General features: G+C 36.5%; 1 protein-coding gene across 3 annotated transcripts in view; it reads left to right on the top strand.

Annotated features, from left to right (window-relative positions):
- The window catches only part of trpm6 (transient receptor potential cation channel, subfamily M, member 6), a 166,383-nt gene extending 148,227 nt beyond the window's left edge, over positions 1 to 18,156 (top strand). For all 3 annotated transcript variants that reach the window (XM_039750707.1, XM_039750706.1, XM_039750708.1), the window contains 7 exons: positions 587 to 873; positions 2,513 to 2,595; positions 9,230 to 9,435; positions 11,231 to 11,282; positions 14,072 to 14,178; positions 16,567 to 16,685; positions 17,748 to 18,156. In XM_039750707.1, the coding sequence (XP_039606641.1) occupies positions 587 to 873; positions 2,513 to 2,595; positions 9,230 to 9,435; positions 11,231 to 11,282; positions 14,072 to 14,178; positions 16,567 to 16,649 (818 nt within the window). In that variant the 3' untranslated portion in view covers positions 16,650 to 16,685; positions 17,748 to 18,156. The remainder of the gene's footprint in view (positions 1 to 586; positions 874 to 2,512; positions 2,596 to 9,229; positions 9,436 to 11,230; positions 11,283 to 14,071; positions 14,179 to 16,566; positions 16,686 to 17,747) is intronic.
- The last annotated feature ends 279 nt before the right edge of the window (positions 18,157 to 18,435 follow it).

The raw sequence follows: 18,435 nt of genomic DNA on the forward strand, positions 1-18,435 counted from the left end.
TAAACACTGATTGAGTCTCCCACTTTAAAACTCATTGCAATGAAATCCAGGCTTGCCGAGGAGTGTCTGAGTACAGTACTATTCCCTAATTTGCTTTAATTTGTCATCCTGTTAAATGTAAGGTTATATGTCGTCTTCTCAAAATGATTATATTGAGAACATTGTCCCAAGACAAAGATAAAGTTGATTTTTAGCAACCGTGAAGTGATCTTTCATTTAGGTACACATACTGTACTTGAATCCCCATTTGCTATCAGAGCTGCCTGAATTCATAAGCACACATTCACAGTAAAGTGATTAAAGTGCAACTTCAGACACCTTGGCCCTTATTGATTCCAGTGTGCCAAAAATTTTGTGCCTAAGATGGTATGAGATCTCTATTCTGTATAGCTTGATTCATCTCAACCCATTAACAACCGATTGGATTTAAGTGCTGTGACTGCAACAGCAACTGAATTTACTGTTATGTTCTTGTAATTAAAATAGCTAAAGGAAACAACTCGCATTCAAGTTACATTTCTGGTAAATTTATTAACTGAATATTGGGAAAATATGATAATGACTTCATGCTACCATTGTCTTTTAGCTGGAGAACAGGTTACTATTTACCGTCTTGAGGAGAGTTCACCTACCACCTTGGATAACAGTATGTCCTCGTGGTCACAACATGGTCTTTCTGCTATGATCCACCCTTTATCCCGTGAGGAAATGGGTGGTGGTCTACGAAGGGCAATGAAAGTGGTCTGTACTTGGTCAGAAGGAAATCTCCTAAAGCCTGGACAAATGTATATTGTGAAATCATTTCAGCCAGAGATTGTAAAGACATGGCAGAGAGTATTCAGTGATGGTACCGTCCTTCACCTTTGTTTAAGGGTATGTTTTATTTCTTGAATGTTAACTTTATAGTGACACAATAATTCAATTATTTTTATTTATAATTATCAATAATAGTGTAGAAGACAATGAATGTGTTAGAGTTAACTCGTATTTGTATACACTATTAATAAAGAGTTTACTGAATCAGATGCTTTCAGAGACCCACGTTTGATTCCATACCCAACCTCTAGGTGGAGTTTGTACATTCTTCTGTGCTCGCCTGAGCTTTCTCTGCCCACTTTGGTTTTCTTTCACATCTTACATCCTAAAGATGTGGATATTGGATGCATTACAGATTATAAATTGTGCATGAGATTAAATAAATAACGGCATCTGTGGCTGTTTGATCTTATAGTTATTGTTTCTTTTTTGTTTTCTGCTTTTTGATTTTTGCCAGTTTCATTTTTATTACTGAATTTTTAATTCTCTGAATTCCTACATGTTTTTGTCAAACTTCAATAAAAACATGGTCACAAAAAAGAAGAAAAGCTGGTTCCTGTCTTCAGTGTTGTGCAAGTTCACACCTCACAAAAAAAAGCTCAAAGTTCAGTTCACACAGATTAAAATTAATAAATTCACATTCATAGTTCACCATTTCAATTTTGAACTAGTTTATGTTCAGTTCATTTTGTATTTTTTAAAGAGTGAGAATAAATGACCCATGAGTTTAATGTTTTCAATTTTACATGCCTTATATTAGGCTATTACAGTGTACTTGAATAAAATACAATAATTATGAAGACTTTTTTATTTAAATACACTTTATTGAGTTATACCCGGCAGCAAACATGTATAACCACATATGCTAATGTCTTCCAGGTCAAAAAAGAAATTAAATAGATGGAAATTAAATAGATGAAAGTACTGCTCTATTTCCAACCGTGTCACACAAATGGTGACTGTGGAACTAACGTGTAGGTGAACTAACCTATTACGCTGCCGGTCAAAATTTGCATCCAGTCCAGTGGGGAAAAATATAAAGTGGCCTTGCAAAGTACAACATTTTCCTAAAAGTGAAGCGGAGCTTCACTGAGTGCTTGTGTCACCGGGGTGCAGCTTAAGCACAAGCAGGTAGACACAGACAGTGCCTGTTTGATTTTACGTTACTTTTTCCAAATACAATTAAATGGCAAAAAATTTGTACGAAATTAATATTGTTAAAAATCTACTATTTGTGCTTATTCGAATAAGGCATTCAGATTCGGCTCCACCCCTATATTACAGGGTAAGGCAAAACGTTTAATCTGGACCGAAACCAGATCCAGAATGTCACATAAAACTGAATTAGCTCACGTTCAAGTTCTTCATTTGCAAATATGTTCTTAGAAAAATGAGCTTGTTTAATAAATGTGTTCTTTTGAACTAGTTCATGCACAACACTGCCTGCCTTGTACTAAAAAATGGGTCAATTGGGATCAAGAAGAAAATAACATACAGTATAATAATGGTGCCTCCTAGTGGTAGAAGATATTGCATATGACAAGAACATGTTACCTTTATTTTGACTTGGCTATAGCCAAGACTGCATTTCCCTAGGAATTTCACTGATTTGTGTGTTGTGTTGTGGCTCATTTCTCAAGTTCACTGCTGTTGACACACACTGATTTGTATCCTTGTGTTTATTTTTCTTTTTCAGGAAATCCAACAACAACGTGTTGCTCAAAAACTTATCTATACTTTCAATCATCTAAAACCTCATACTATTCCATACTCTCCCAGGTAATACTCTCACTTAAAATTATTTGTACAAGAATTACAAAATGCTGAAATTTTTTCACAAGTAACTTCAGTTTGAATTATTTATAATACATATATATATATACAGTATATATACTGTGTATATATATATATATATATATATACTGTATATATGCACTGTAATAATAAGAACTTAAAATAGTAAAAATTAAGAGGGGCATTTTGGTTGTTGCAGAAACTTTATGTCTTGTTTACACCTGGGTTTAGTCACCTTACCATGTGGTGTATATTACTGTATGCTTTTTAATGTTTAGGATAGCACTTTTGCTCAATTCATCCATGCAAGACCAGATTAAGACTCCCACAAGCCACGGGGGGTTGAATCTCAAAAGCCATCCCCTCCTCAGTCCTACGCATGTACTCAGACATTATGAATATCATATATGTCAATAAAAATCTGGTACAGGCAATGAAACAGAAAAAAAAACTACAAAACTTCATATTGCATCACAGAATTGGTGGCAGAACAAATTTAACAGGGGGCACTGGATTTTCACGGAGGTCAAATGTATGATTACAGCACAAATAAAGCTAACTGTATTTTCAGTTCACAGTAAATATGCCTGAGAGTGCATAAGCAATAAAGATGAGAGCAAACAGAAGATGGTCATGGAGAACGCAACACTACAAGTTCATGTGGTATTAAGACAAATGCGATCAAACAAGCGGCACCGACACACACATATAAAAAAAAAACAACACGTATCAGTCAACATACAGCACTGTGCAATTTAAGGTATATTAAGCAAATATTTGGCTTAATATGCTTTAAATAAACTGATCAAAAAATTTCCTCATCAGTTTGGTTTCTTTGTTAACTTATAGTGGCACATAGAAGTCATATCAGCTTTCTTTGCATTCAAGAAAATTTGACATAGTCAAAAAAGTGACTTGGAAAGCATTTTTTTAAATTAAAAATGTTAAATATTGTAGTTTAGTTTTTCAGAACAGAAACTGAATTCTAAAGGCTAGTGCCAGCCAATGAAATGAGTATTCCCGCCAGCTGACAGAACAGAGTGGCACAATGGAAAAGTAAGCGATACTAAAAGAGTGCCTGCAAACTTTTAAAAAAAAGTTTTGGACAATTTTGCAATTTTAGTGTTCATTTTAATAACAGCAGATAAGGGCACACATTTGTACAGTTCTGCTCCAGTCATTGTAATGAATGCCCCTTTCCACTGAAAGGGACAAAGGGCCACAGTAGATATGAAAGTGATACAAAATTGATGAAATACATTTTGAACCATTTTAGCTTCCTTGTGTTCATTTTGTAAACACCAGTAAGGGGGCACGCATTTCTACAGAAAAGGCTCAGCTGATTAAATGAGTGAGTGTCCCTTCGAGTAGATAGGACAATGGGGCACAGTAGACTTGAAAGTGATGTAGAAGAATTTCAGCAATCTTTTAAAAGACATTTTGAACCATTTTAGGTTACCAGTGTTCATTTTGAAAGCAGTAGAAAGGGGCCATACATTTCAATGGCAAAGGCCCAGCCGAGGAAAGTGACCTCTCGAGTGGATGGGACAGAGAAGCACAGCAGACATGAAAATGATACAAAAGACATCCTTCAAAACTTTGAGATATATTTTGGACAATTTTATGATTACAGTATTCATCATGCAAGCAGCATGTGTCGAAAGTTGCTTTTGTGATGTAGGGTGTGCGATAGGTTTACCAGTTTATTGAAAACAAGCTAGCATTCATCAGTTTGGATGAAAGTCTTCAACTTTCTTTTTGATTGCACTTCTTGGGTTCCTGGAACCCATTGCAACATTTTTAAATATAAACAGCATTTCATAATTCAAAATACATTGCATTATGTAAATGTAAAATACTCTGCCAGGAAGAATACTGCAAGAAATACAAATAAAGTTTTTGAAATTAAAACCACCCACTACAGGCCTTTACCTTGGCTACATAGTCAGCAAAGTCATCACATACATAACATACAAACCTGTTCATTTTAAGTTAAATCGGCTTAATATATCTGTGTGTTGGGAAAATAGGTTTACCGTCTTTTGAGTATAAAAAGATATTCTTTCTGACGAAATTAAAATCGAGTAGGTGGATGATGGCAACAGTCCTTGAAAGTGATTATGCCTAAAAGTGAGGAAATGTATTGGTTTTGTTTCAGCATAAATAAAATGTTAATTTGATATCCAAGAGATTTAAGTTAGTAATGTTAGAACAGCTGATTTAACAACAACAACAACATTTATTTATTTATATAGTACATTGTCATACAAATGATGTAGCTCAAAGTGCTTTACTGGATGAAGAAAGAGAAAAAAGACAATTTAAAAAGTAAAATTAGACAATACTTATTAACGTAGAATAAAAGTCAGGTCTGATCTTCAGGGAGGATAGAAAAAAAAAGAAAAACTCCAGACGGCTGGAGAAAAAAAATAAAATCTGCAGGGGTTCCAGGCCACAAGACCACCCAGCTCCCTCTAGGCATTCTACCTAACATAAATGACCTCAATCAGTCCTCATTGTATTCAGGGTTCACATGGAAGGACTTGATGATGACGGTCGTGTGGACTTCTGGCCTTTAATCCATCAATGTAGGGACATCACGGTGCTTTGATCGGGTGGTGGTGTAGATCACCACCACAGAAAACCGGAAAAAGAACAGCAGAGAAAGTAGGGGTTAGTATGGATTTCAGAGCCACCATGAATGATAATGATAACTAAATGCACCTAAAGGATATCAGGATTAAACTAAAATGAAGCTATGAGAGAGCCATGTTAAAGTAATCAGTTTTTAGCAGTTGTTTAAAGTGCTCCATTGTATTAGCCTGGTGAATTCCTATTGGCAGGCTATTTCATATTTTAGGTGCATAACAGCAGAAGGTCGCTTCACCACTTCTTTTAAGTTTAAGTCTTGGAATTCAAGCAGACACTCATTTGAAGATCTAAGGTCCCGATTTGGAGCGCAAGATGTAAGACATTTTGAAATATAAGATGGAGCGAGATTATTTAACGCTTTGTAAACCATAAGCAGTATTTTAAAGTCAGTTCTAAATGGCACAGGTAACCAGTGTAGTGACATCAAAACTGGAGAGATGTGCTCGGATTTTCTTTTCCTAGTTAGGATTCTAGAAGCTGCATTCTGCACGAGTTGTAATCGATTGATGTCTTTTTTTGGTAGTCCAAAAGTCGACTGAAAACAAAAGCCTGAACTAATTTTTCAGCATCTTTCAAAGTTATAAGGGATCTAATTTTTGTTATATTTCTTAAGTGAAAAAATGCTGTCCTAGTAATCTGAATAATATGTGATTTAAAATTCAGGTCAGAGTCAATAATTACTCCTAAATTCTTTACCAACGTGATTTAAGTTATATGGTCATTTTTAGTTAAATTTACTTAAGGTAGATTAATAAAGAAAACAACTCTGTGTGTAATCGATAAACATTTTCCGAAAACTTAATTAACAGAAAGTGACTTTATACCATCTGAACAATTTAAAATTAGCAGTTTAATGATCACAATTCTATAAAAAATGGCTAAACATACAGATTGGGTCCCATCCAGGCCAAGCATTTATTTCTTCTGTTCAGCTTCCAATAAAAGTGTTTTTTTCTGTTATCTGACTGGTGCTTCTGTTTAATTAGAAATACACACACATGTCAGGTTTCTGAAAAAACTAAAGAACCGTTTAATGATTTAGTGATGTAAACTAAAAATCTAATTGTGTCTAAAAGGAAATCAAAAAGATTTGAATATAAATAATGGAACTACAATGTCAATTTGAAAGTACAATAAAGTAGTGCAAACAATAAAACTTGGTACAATATTTAACACCTACAATAAAAAATGCATTAGACTGATTTTTTTAACATCTGTCCCTGTACTTTGTGCCACTGTTGTTCTGCTTTATTTTAACACTGAAGGTGATACGGTTTCCGTTAAAGCAATAGTGTGTTAATATTGAGCTAGAGAACTTACTGCACTTTAATAATAATATGTATTAAGCAGATTAAATTCATGTTGATTGATAAGAATGTTAATGAATGATACTTTCAAAAACATATTGAAGATTGCTGGGATAGCATTTGCAGAAAAAGAGTTTTAGCTAAGTACATGTAATGTTAATATACTGTACATTGTAAATGCTGATAGTTCTTCAGATTTAAAAGTGCAAATTAGTGAAAATCTGAGAAATGTTTGGTGTGAGATGTAAAGGTATTACATTCTGTTAGGTGTCTAATTCTGTTGTTTTTTTAATTTAGTAATCATTCTGCCTCGTGGCTCCAGGCCTCTTTCAGAAACCGTGAACTGTACTTCAAAAGAATATTCTAGAGACCAGCAGCAGCAGGTTATAAAACTTCTGACTCTCTTGGCGCCATGCGGACAGCATAGGGAAAGATTATTTTTTTAAACATTTAAAGTGAATAGTGAGCAGTTCATACATGCAGTTCATACATTTCCTTTACATAAGATTGCTAAACAGAAATGCCATTGTTCTTTTTAAGAAAGTCAAATGCAATTTTGCAGATTACCTAAACTGAAAAGAAATTTGGCCAACCATAACACTAGATCAGTATTGAAGAGTCTACTGGAACTGACTACCTACACAACAAGGTCACTCTAGATTCTAGATGATGAACTTGATGAACAGAGGAAGCATAATCAGTTCTTTCATTGTTATGATAAAATGACACACCTCTTCATTTCCTTCCATCTCATCTGGATACTCTCCTTAATCCATTCATCATTTCAGTAAATGAAGTGAAAACTGTCTTTAAGAGGACAATGCCAGTCCAGATCATCTCTCCTCTGCAAAATTCTTTAACTCCTCATCTAATCAATGTTCATTTCAACATCAACAAATTGTTTAAGAGGTCTGGAAATATCTATGTTCCAAAGAAGCCCAAGACAACTTGCCTTGATGACTTTAGGCCCCCAAGTCTCACACCTGTGGCTATAAAACCCTTCAAACAGCTCGACACCTACAGAATATAAATCCTCACAAATCCATTTCTGTTTATCTATCATGCTAATGTTCAATCTGCGATGGAAATAGGTACGATTTAACCAAAGATAAAGGACCAGTTTAGAGAGGGTGTCTTCAAGGATTATTTTGAAAAAGTATAGTAAGATCGGAATATATAATGCAAGGCACAAATCATACTGAGGGAACAGGCTAAAGCCATAAATGGAACGATTGTTAGAAATCAGCAACCAAGAGACAAAGTCATGAGCAGAAAGAGTTCCTTTACTGATAATGAAACCTAATGCTTGACCCTCCTGAAAAATAAGCTAACTACTGTAGAGATTTTGTTAAGAATTATCCACCTAGTGATAAAGCTATTTGTGACCATCGCCACATTTGTAGTGAACTTCTACTGATGTCACCAAACTACCGCTCACAGTCACATGACATGTCTCAACACATCACGCAACAAATTCAATTTTGCTCAAATAAATAAAATGATTAAAAAGTTAAAAAATAGTTTCTCCATAGTAAAAAAAAACTATAAAGTAATGCAAAAAAAAAACAAAGAAAAAAATAATGTTTATTATAACAACCAGGAGATGGACAAAATTGAAATGTGTTCAAAAGGGATGACACCAGAAGACAACATATATCAATTACCAAAAAATTAAACACAGAATCAAAAAACAAAGTCCTAACCCCGGTGAAAATAACCTTTTTGTTGTTTTGGTACGAATCCATTGATTTAACCTCTGCCACTTGCCTCTATAGCAACTGTCTAAGATGGAAAGTGTAGGTAGGTAAGGTAAGCCACTAGCTGTTTATACATTTCATGTATACATTATAATTATACATTGAATAATATAGCAAAGGGCAGCACGGTGGTGCAGTGGTAGCGCTGCTGCCTCGCAGTTAGGAGACCCAGGTTCGCTTCCCGGGTCCTCCCTGGGTGGAGTTTGCATGTTCTCCCCGTGTCTGCGTGGGTTTCCTCTGGGCGCTCCGGTTTCCTCCCACAGTCCAAAGACATGCAGGTTAGGTGGGTTGGCGATTCTAAATTGGCGCTAGTGTGTGTTTGTGTGTGTCCTGCGGTTGGTTGGCACCCTGCCTGGGATTGGTTCCTGCCTTGTGCCCTGTGTTTGCTGGGATTGGCTCCAGCAGACCCCCGTGACGTTGTGTTCGGATTCAGCGGGTTGGAAATTGGATGGATGGATAATATAGCAAAGAAAGTTGTTTCTCCTGAGCAACTTAAATGCTTCATATCTATAAAATGAAATAAAGCTCCCTATTCTCCACCAATTCGTACAGCACCATGTTTTCATTTATATGTAACAACCAATCTACTGTATGTGACACAACAATTCTGCTAGGCAGTTTGTAATTGTGACTCCTTCTTTTTCATTTTCTCCAGTTGTATTTTTTCATCCTTGCTGCTGTGTGCTCATAGCTCAGTGACATTTGTGGATTTTTTAACCTGATCTGCTCATTTTAGGTCCTGCCACAACAGCTCAATGAGGTTTATGTTTGTAGTTTTGCCAAGGTGCAGATTACCATCTCCATGTCATTGCTTTCTGACAATGAGTTTTTTGTGATTTATATTATTAGAACAAAATCCTGTTGATCAGACTAAACAATGAGTGTAAACTGTTTGTTTTATAGGTTTCTGGAAGTATTCCTGCTCTATTACTATTCTACTGACCAGTGGATGACAATTGAGATAAATATGAATGGGGAATTTAGAAAATACAATAATAACAATGGCGAGGAAATCTCTCCTGTTAATCTTCTAGAAGAAACAATGTTGGCATTCTCTCATTGGACATATGAGTATACTCGAGGCGAACTCCTGGTTCTCGATCTGCAAGGTGTGTTGTCCTACAGGTGTACATACTCCAATGACATTTTTTTTTCAGTAAGAGGGCCCCAAAAATACAAAGAAAAATTGAAAGCTGAAACAAACAAAACCTAAGATACTGCAAAAATATGAAATAAAAATAAAGAAAACTGCAGTATATTTGGGGACATTGGTGTTTTATTTACCATACTAGCAGAATACCTGCGCTTTGCAGCGGAGAAGTAGTGTGTTAAAGAAGTTATGAAAAAGAAAAGGAAAAATTTTAAAAATAACGTAACATGATTGTTAATGTAATTGTTTTGTCATTGATATGAGTGTTGTTTTCATATCTGTCTATCTATATATATATCTATCTATCTATCTATATACTGTATCTATACTAATAAAAGGCAAAGCCCTCACTCACTCACTCACTCACTCACTCACTCACTCACTCATCACTAATTCTCCAAGTTCCCGTATAGGTAGAAGGCTGAAATTTGGCAGGCTCATTCCTTACAGCTTCCTTACAAAAGTTGGGCAGGTTTCATTTCGAAATTCTACGCCTAATGGTCATAACTGGAAGGTATTTTTCTCCATTAACTGTAATAGAGTTGAGCTGGAAAGACGTGGGGGGGCGGAGTTTCGTGTGACATCATCACGCCTCCCACGTAATCACGTGAACTGACTGTCAATGCAGTGTGTAGAAAACCAGGAAGACCTCCAAAAAGCGCTTATTCATGAGTGCTGCTACCTCAGAAAGAAAGCAAGGTGTAAACCTAAACTTTAAATTAAGTTCATAGACCTATGAACAGTAGTGCCTGGAGGATTCAGTGTGGAGAAACTGTAGAGACAGCGTGTGTATTAACTTGTGGATTTTTCTGTGAGTATTTAGTGGCAGCGTCACAAACTCGCTTCCGTAAAACTGCGTTAGCCGCGGAGCTCAGCTCAGAGCGAAATGAGGTGAATGGGAGGGGAGATGATGACGTGACTCCCCCACCCGCCTTAACTGTCAATCCCCCACAAACACAGTCTCTCAGAATTTGCATAAGCTCAGCCGGTCACCTGCAATTTTAACTTAGTTACAAAGTGATCAAAACTCTCGTTTATATCCTGCGTCCTCTCATTAAACTTGTATCCCGCATTACCCGTGGGCATGACAAACGCCAGCGGCAGCCTGTCTATGAACTTAATTTAAGCTTTAGGTTTACATCGTGCTTTGTTTCCGAAGTAGCAGCACTCATGGATATGGTTGTATATGTCACTCGCTCTCTTCTTATTGTTTCACTGCCTTCTCAATTGTATAATTCATGTTTTCTTCAGTGCTTTTTGGAGCTCTTCCTGGTTTTCTACGTGCTGCGTTGACAGTCAGTTCACGTGATTACGTGAGAGGCGTGATGATGTCACACAAAACTCCGCCCCCCACAGCTCTCGAGCTCAACTCCATTACAGTAAATGGAGAAAAATAGCTTCCAGTTATGACCATTATGCGTAGAATTTCGAAATGAAACCTGCCCAACTTTTGTAAGGAAGCTGTAAGGAATGAGTCTGCCATACACGGGAAGTTGGAGAATTAGTGATGAGTCAGTCAGTGAGAGAGTCAGTCAGTGAGGGCTTTGCCTTTTATTAGTATAGATTATTAAGTGTAAATTGGACAATGAATAAACACTGTGTTGACAGGACACAAGTTTATTAACTACTTTCTCTATTTTACTAATGCAAAGGAAAATAACATATAATTATATAAAAACGTCTCTTTGTCATTAATGAACTATTTAGTGGCTACCATAAACATGTTCTGAAACCAACTCTTTTTTTTAACTCAGGTGTTGGGGAAAACCTCACTGACCCTTCAGTGATAAAAGCAGAGGACAAAGAGTAAGTTTTACACTAAATTAAGTTAAAACAATCTATGCATTGTCTATGAATGACATCCTTAAATATGTAACCAATGCAGAATGTATCGTATGTGTTGTGTCTACATTATTGGTATAAATTTTTGTAGTTTATTGAAAACATACTTAATTACAAAATATCATAACTTGCTGGGTCTACTTAATACAATTGTCACATATATTTCCATGTAATTAAATGAAGTAGTTCTACATAAGTTTGTGGCCTAACCAATTTCTTGCAATAAAATTAATATGTAAAAAAACTAAACGACCAGGAGTGAGTTTCCAAAAATGTTTGTACTTCTTTCGTAACGAACAACTTACAGAAGTATGCAGGTAATGAACAAGCACTTTTTACACTGGTTTCCTGAAAGGCTTCTTAGTACAGGAATCCTACGAACGGAAATAAAGTGTGACATTGGAAACCCCGCCCTGCAACAAGTCTTACAAGTGGTAATAACACATCTATCTTTTATAAAATCAAAAATAAACCAAGTAAAGTTTTTATCCAAACATAGTTATGAGGACAACCTGCCTTGCTTCTACACTAGCCTGGAAGGCATCCTATTGTGTAAGAAGTATCATTTGGTCGTTGTCAGCCTCTATAGCCACCTCCTCCACCTTGTATTCCTCATCCACAAAGGGCAATGGGACACCTGCTTTTACAGCAACTATTATGGCACAGCATCACCTACAGAGTATCTGATGCTGCCCGAAGATTTATGGAGACAAATTAAACACATTTTCCACATTCCTATTGTGCATTCAACCACACTGCACTTCGGCCACAGTCTGTGGAGTGCTTAAAGGTGTCAATTGATCTGGTTGAGGAGGATGGGCACTGTAACCCAGGCAGCCATGCCCAAATTCGCCATCTATTGCCTTGCAACAGAATACTGAATTGGCCCAGATAAATGCATCTTGGATACTTCCAGGCCACTTTGCCCTGATGTCTGTGAACAGCCCTTGGTGTCTGTATATTGCTTGCACATTAACTGCTGAAAACCCTATATGGTAGGTGTACGTAGGCTGCCAAAGGCTAGGTAAATGAATTGGTATGAGTGTTCTAGCCATCACTTCAACAACATGTGGGGAATTGCCTATTGCGTGGAACCTGACTTGACTTTTACAGAGCACTTCAGTGGTGGATGGCAACCCTTTATTGTTGTTTGTGTGGCAAAGAAGCAACCAAGAGACTCTATGTATTGCTTTGCACACAGCCTCCTTGCTTAGTCCTTGTGTGTCACCAAGAGTCTGCTGGAAACCTCCAGTGGCGTGATATCTCAAAGCTGCTAGGAACTGCACAACAGCTGCCGGGGCATAGTTGCAATGGATGGGTCTGGACAGGTCTTTCTCTACCAGTACTTCCATTATTTCAGCTCTTGGTTACCTGTATCTCTTCAACATTGCACCATTACATAGGTGATCGAGTGGGTTTAGTTGTGCTCATGACAATGCATTACCCCACAAAAGTTGGCTGTGTGGACAAAGAGTGTGACCTTGTTGGAGTCCCAGGTTCAGGATGAGGATTTTTTGCTATGCAGCCATTTTCATAATGGTGATAGAGTCCGATTTTTCTTTTTATAGTACAGTACTTGATTAAGTTTTTCAAATTTTAATTCATCATTCCATAAGACTTTCTTCCAGCCTGCAGTAGTCCACAGCTGGTATTTCAAAGCCCTATTTTGTCCTTTAAGGAATGGCTTTCTTACTGCCACTCACCCTGTCAAACCTGTAGCACAAAGTCCCCTCTTCACAGTAGAAACTGAGCTCAAAGCTGTTGTGCTGAGAGGAACCTATCATGTAGCTGATGACCCTCAGAAACTTGTCTTCTGATTGGGTCGTAGCTTTGCCTCTGACAGATCTCTTTGTATCAGAGTTTCTTCCAGTTTCCAATTGCCTTTGGATTTTGTAGGACTCTGTACTCACTGACACTTTCTACATGAAAGGCCTGCACTTCTACATGTAATAATGCTCTGTCAGATTTCATTTGTTAATTGCTGTTTTCTTGCCATTATCATGGGAGTGTACAACTTTCTGCAGTGTAATATTGTCCAAGTAGAACTTCAGACGATATAGTAACACAGTCTGGTCAAACTCATCTTTAAGACAAACAGAGGATTTTAAGTAATCAACAGAAGTTGGGAAGTCCCTAGAAAGTATTTGCTTCAACTTGCAAGGCTTAGTTTACTTGACATTACTGCAGAACATCTGGAGGTTGTAACCTATTAGTTGTTTCCTGAAGAAGGCCAATTTATAATATTGTGATATTTCCTTTTTTGAGTTTTTGCTAACCTAAACTTTAAATTTAAACAGCAGTTTGCTGCTTATATTTTTACCATTTTAGGTCATTCATTGCATATCAACTGATGACATTTAAAGAAAATCTTGTATAACTGAGGTGTTCTGAAACTTTTCACCAGTAGTGCAAGTTATACTTGTAATTGTCACACCCAAGAAATACACTTCATTTCCACTAGAGAAGAATATGTAAAGCCTTAAACATGCTAATTTTGAGTAAAGTAAATTTAAATTAATGTTGTCATGGCAATATACAGCAAGACTTTTTTTAGGTTAATAATTAATTTAAATAATCAATAGCTATCAGCTATCTTTGAGAATATAAATAATGATTCAAATAGATATCCAGGTAGTATTTGAAAATAAAATTCTATGATGCTTTCTGTTAGAAAAAGTGTAATTAATATTACTGTAACATGTGAATTCATTTTATGAGGTTAATTGAATTATTTTCATATTTAACCCCCACAGTTGTCAGAATATGGTGTTTGGACCAGCCAATTTAGGAGAACATGCAATAAAAAACTTCACTGAGAAACATCAGTGTAACTCATGCTGTAAAAAGCTGAAACTTCCAGGTATGTATAGAAACTGCTTGGACGCCATTTATAAAGTGACAGAATGCCCAGATTTGTCCATAGACTGACCATTCAATCATTAACACATGATCTGATCATAACCATCCTTGGATCGTGCTGTGGATCACATGCTTCCTTCATTTTCTGTCTTCAGCAGACTGAAATATACTCTGTATTAGTATACCCAGTCCATTGTGTAATATTACTAATTCACCCCTCTCTTCATTTCCACTTCTTCCTTCAGGGGTGTTGTGCCAGGTATTTTTATCTCCATACTTGACTCTATCTTTTTTATGCTATGTCCAGAACATGTGAGTTTATTCCTTTATACTGATTGGAAGAAAACATTTCTGTCTTAATACTTTCACCTGACTTTTTAATAATCCATCTTTCAATTCTTCCTTGCAAATGACCATCCTCCATTAACCTTGGCTTTGTGTCTATTGTAATCTCATAACTTTATCAAATAACTGTTAAGGATGTTTGAAATGCATGTCCTTTCTTTAGCCTGATTCTGATTTCTTCAACATGGTCAGCATTATCTATAACTGTAGATTTTAGGTATGTGAAACTTTCTGATGGCATTTCAGTTGTATGTTTCATCTTTCATTATCTGAGGTCATCACTGTGGTCTTGTAAATATTCATCTGTGGAGTTTTTTTTCTTTCTAGTAACATTTTCTCATATATTTCAACAATTTTCCGTATTAATGTGGCAATGTTCTACAATGTCAGGTTTTGCATACACAGGTTTTATTTGCTGGCAAACAGCATTCACCTCAGTTCTAATCAGTTAGTCCTAAAGGAAAAAAATACTCAATGTCAAGCGTTCATACCACCGAATTACATAAAACAAAACTGAGCTTAGTTTCTTTCAATGCACATGGAAAAGTGAAGAAAATATTCATTTTATAATAATTTCTGAACTTTCTAGTTGTGTCCATTTTATATCAGACTTAGACACTGAGATATAATATCATAATGAGTTTATAATTTAGATCAGATTCATTGTATGCAGGTCCTGATGCTTTTTATTTCTGTGTTCGATAAATAGCCAGATGTAATAAGATGTAAGATGTAATATATTATCTATTTCTGCTGATGCATAAGATATTATAGGTGATGTCATATACCGGGTGTCCCAGAAAGAATATCAGAGTTTTAAAGAGCTGTAGCTTGGCGCCCATTCATCGGAGACTGCAGAGCAACCTAGTGGTGTCTTGAGGAATTCATCTAGTTTCATTTCGTTGCCGGTAGATGGTGCTAGTGCTTATCAAAAAGCTAACAGTGTGTTGTTTCGATTAGTTAATTTTGCAGTTATGACTGTGACACAACAAAAAGCTTTTTGCATTTGCGAATTCGCCAGAACTCAATTGGTTCTTACTGTACTGTGGGAATTTCGTCAAAAATATGGGTCTGACCCTCTGTCAATGGTACCGGCAATTTCGGGATGCTGGGTATCTGCAAAGGTAAAAGCACCAGGCGACCTCGAACTTACTCCTCTGTTGAGAATGTCACCCGAGTGCAAACTGCGTTCACTCGGAGCCCATCGAAATCAGTTCGATGAGCAAGTCATGAGTTAAAGATACCAAAGTCAAGTTTATGGAGAATTCTCCGACGCCGGTTGGTTATGAAGCTGTATCATCTGCAGTTGGTTCAGGCCCTTAGACGAGGGAATAAGATGCATCGAGTTGAGTTTTCAACTTTCATCCAGCAAAATTTGGAGAACAATGAAGATTTTTATTCCTCGATTATCTTCAGTGATGAGGCCATGTTTCACATTAGTGGGAAGGTAAATTGTCATAATGTACGAATTTGGGGTGAAGAAAACCCTCATGCAGTTATCGAACATGAAAAAGACTCCCCCAAGACTAACGTTTTTTGTGCAATTTCCAAGTCAAAAGTTTACGGGCCTTACTTTTTAGCCATAGTAACAGGGGCTGTGAACCTGCAAATACTACAACATTGGCTGTTTCCTCAATTGGAAGATCAAGAACCAGCCGATTTCATTTTTCAACAGGATTATACTCCCTGCGGTTCTATGTTTCTATATTCTGTGTTCTATATTTATGGCTGTATCAGTAAGAAAAATTCCTATCGACTGTTTGCCTGACAGTAAACTATCATTTAATGTGCAAGAGTGGCATGGTCCCAAGGTGACTGACAAAACTAAACAGGGCCAGTGTGAGTATGTGAATACACACATATTCGGTAGCAAGAAATGACACTCGCACAATACAATAATGTGTAAATACAATATTGTACTGATAATGTACTGTATGTTACAGTGTATAATTGAAAGTAGAATAATTAATCTGTTGGATTTTAGGAATGCATTTTTAATTTCTTTTGTTACAGTTAAACGAATAAAGCATTTTTTCTTCTGCAGATCTTACAAGAAATGATTATACTCCTGGAAAAATCAATCCTGCCTTTGACGATGAGGCAACTGAAATAAGTAGCACATTGTGATGTGGAAGAAGATAAGGACTCAACACTTGACGAAAGGCAAGCTGCTATAAGAAATTAAACCATATTTTATCTTTGGAAATCAGGACTGTCATTATCATCATGGAGTACAGATGCACTGATCATGTCTTGTATTCATTTCTCCTTTGCACTGCAGGACTCGCTGTGCTCTGCAAATCTGTAGAAATGTCTCTCAGTAACCCCCTTTGACTTCTAATGCCTTGTGTTTTACTGTGTTTTTGCACAATTTGCTCAGCTAGCTTGACAATAACATTTTCACATCTGTTTACCCAGTAGCGTGTAGATCTGTTGATTCTAATGCCAATTTATAATCTGGCCTTTGGAAATAATTTGAAACTGTGATTAACTCACTAACAAGTGTAGCCTTTGCTGCTCTTTTCATACTATAGCGCTTCACACAATTCCACAAAGTTCATGAATGTACAGATTTTTATGCCCATGCTACCATTCACAGACTGAATTTGACATTACTACAAATTCCTTTTAGGCATTCTTTCGAATGTACAGATTTTTTTTCTAGCACTCATTATTGTAATATATTTATTAATTTAGGTCTGTCTCCCTCTGAACCTGTAATGCAATAAGCAGGTTCAGAAAATATAAGGATGAATATTTATTTACTTTAGTAGATTTTTTGTCACAGTGTTTCAGAGAATATTTTTCTTTTAACTACATAAATCGTTTTTGGAGAGCAGTGTCAAATGTAAATATTGTAAAACTAAGTTATTTTCATTTATTCCAGCCGGGAAGTCATGGCAACGAATTAGTAGAAGTCTGGAGTTTTGAATTACTGATTAAACTATACAAATGAATATATGTGTATTGCTGAGACAATGTTTGTAAGTCAAACACAGGTACTGCATAAAGCAATATATTACTAAACATGTTTTTAATTGAAAGTCATGAAGCTTTTCTGCTTCTTCCAAATACAGAAAACATACATCTACCATATTTGCTGCACTGCCATTCACGTTAAATTTTATTAAAATATTTTCTTGAAATATTTGTGTTGTAGTTGTGTTAATTTTGAATACTTCAGCAAACACTTAAGATGTTTCAGTAATTAAATATGTTGTGTAGGTGCCGGGAAGGAAGGACAGGCATTCTGGCCAGGATAAAAGAAGATTCATACCTAGCCAGGAGGCCCATAATGGAAGGGCTTGGCAAAGAGGAATAAAAGGAGCACGTCATTCCCCCATAAGGTAGGACGCGGCACTTTTGGGGTCTTTGAGGACCGGCAGAAGGCACTGCCAGTGGAGGACTGCCCTGCTTTCCACACAACCAAGAGTGCTTCGGAAGACATGGACTGGAAATTGGAAGCAGTTCCCAGGTCGACTTTAAAAAAAAAAAGCCTGGTGCCTCATTTTATTTGAGTCACAGTTGGGCATCAGTGGGCAATGCTCTTTTGGAAGAGGAAGGAGAATTGTAAATAATGAATTTGAGCTGGTGTTCTTATGAAAAGGTGCCAAATAAAATCATTTCTTTGAACCTGGAATCGTGTTGGGTGTTGCTTTGTCTATGGTTTGGGGCTCAGTGGCACCCCCTAGTGGTTACAATTGGCATAGTCAGCAGGATTTCCTGACTGTTTTTTGGTGAGGTCCTGGAAAAATCTTTTGCATCCAAAATCCAGATCTTAATCCCACAAATCCAACACTTTGGACCAGAAATGGGCAGAAGAACAACCAGCTACAACTAATCAACAAAATAATTAAAATCAATTTTTAATGTTCATTTCTTGGATGACAATTTTGAGCAGAGTGAGGAAGGT

Source organism: Polypterus senegalus, chromosome 4 (genome assembly GCF_016835505.1).
Source record: "Polypterus senegalus isolate Bchr_013 chromosome 4, ASM1683550v1, whole genome shotgun sequence".
In the NCBI taxonomy this organism is placed as follows: Eukaryota; Metazoa; Chordata; class Cladistia; order Polypteriformes; family Polypteridae; genus Polypterus; species Polypterus senegalus.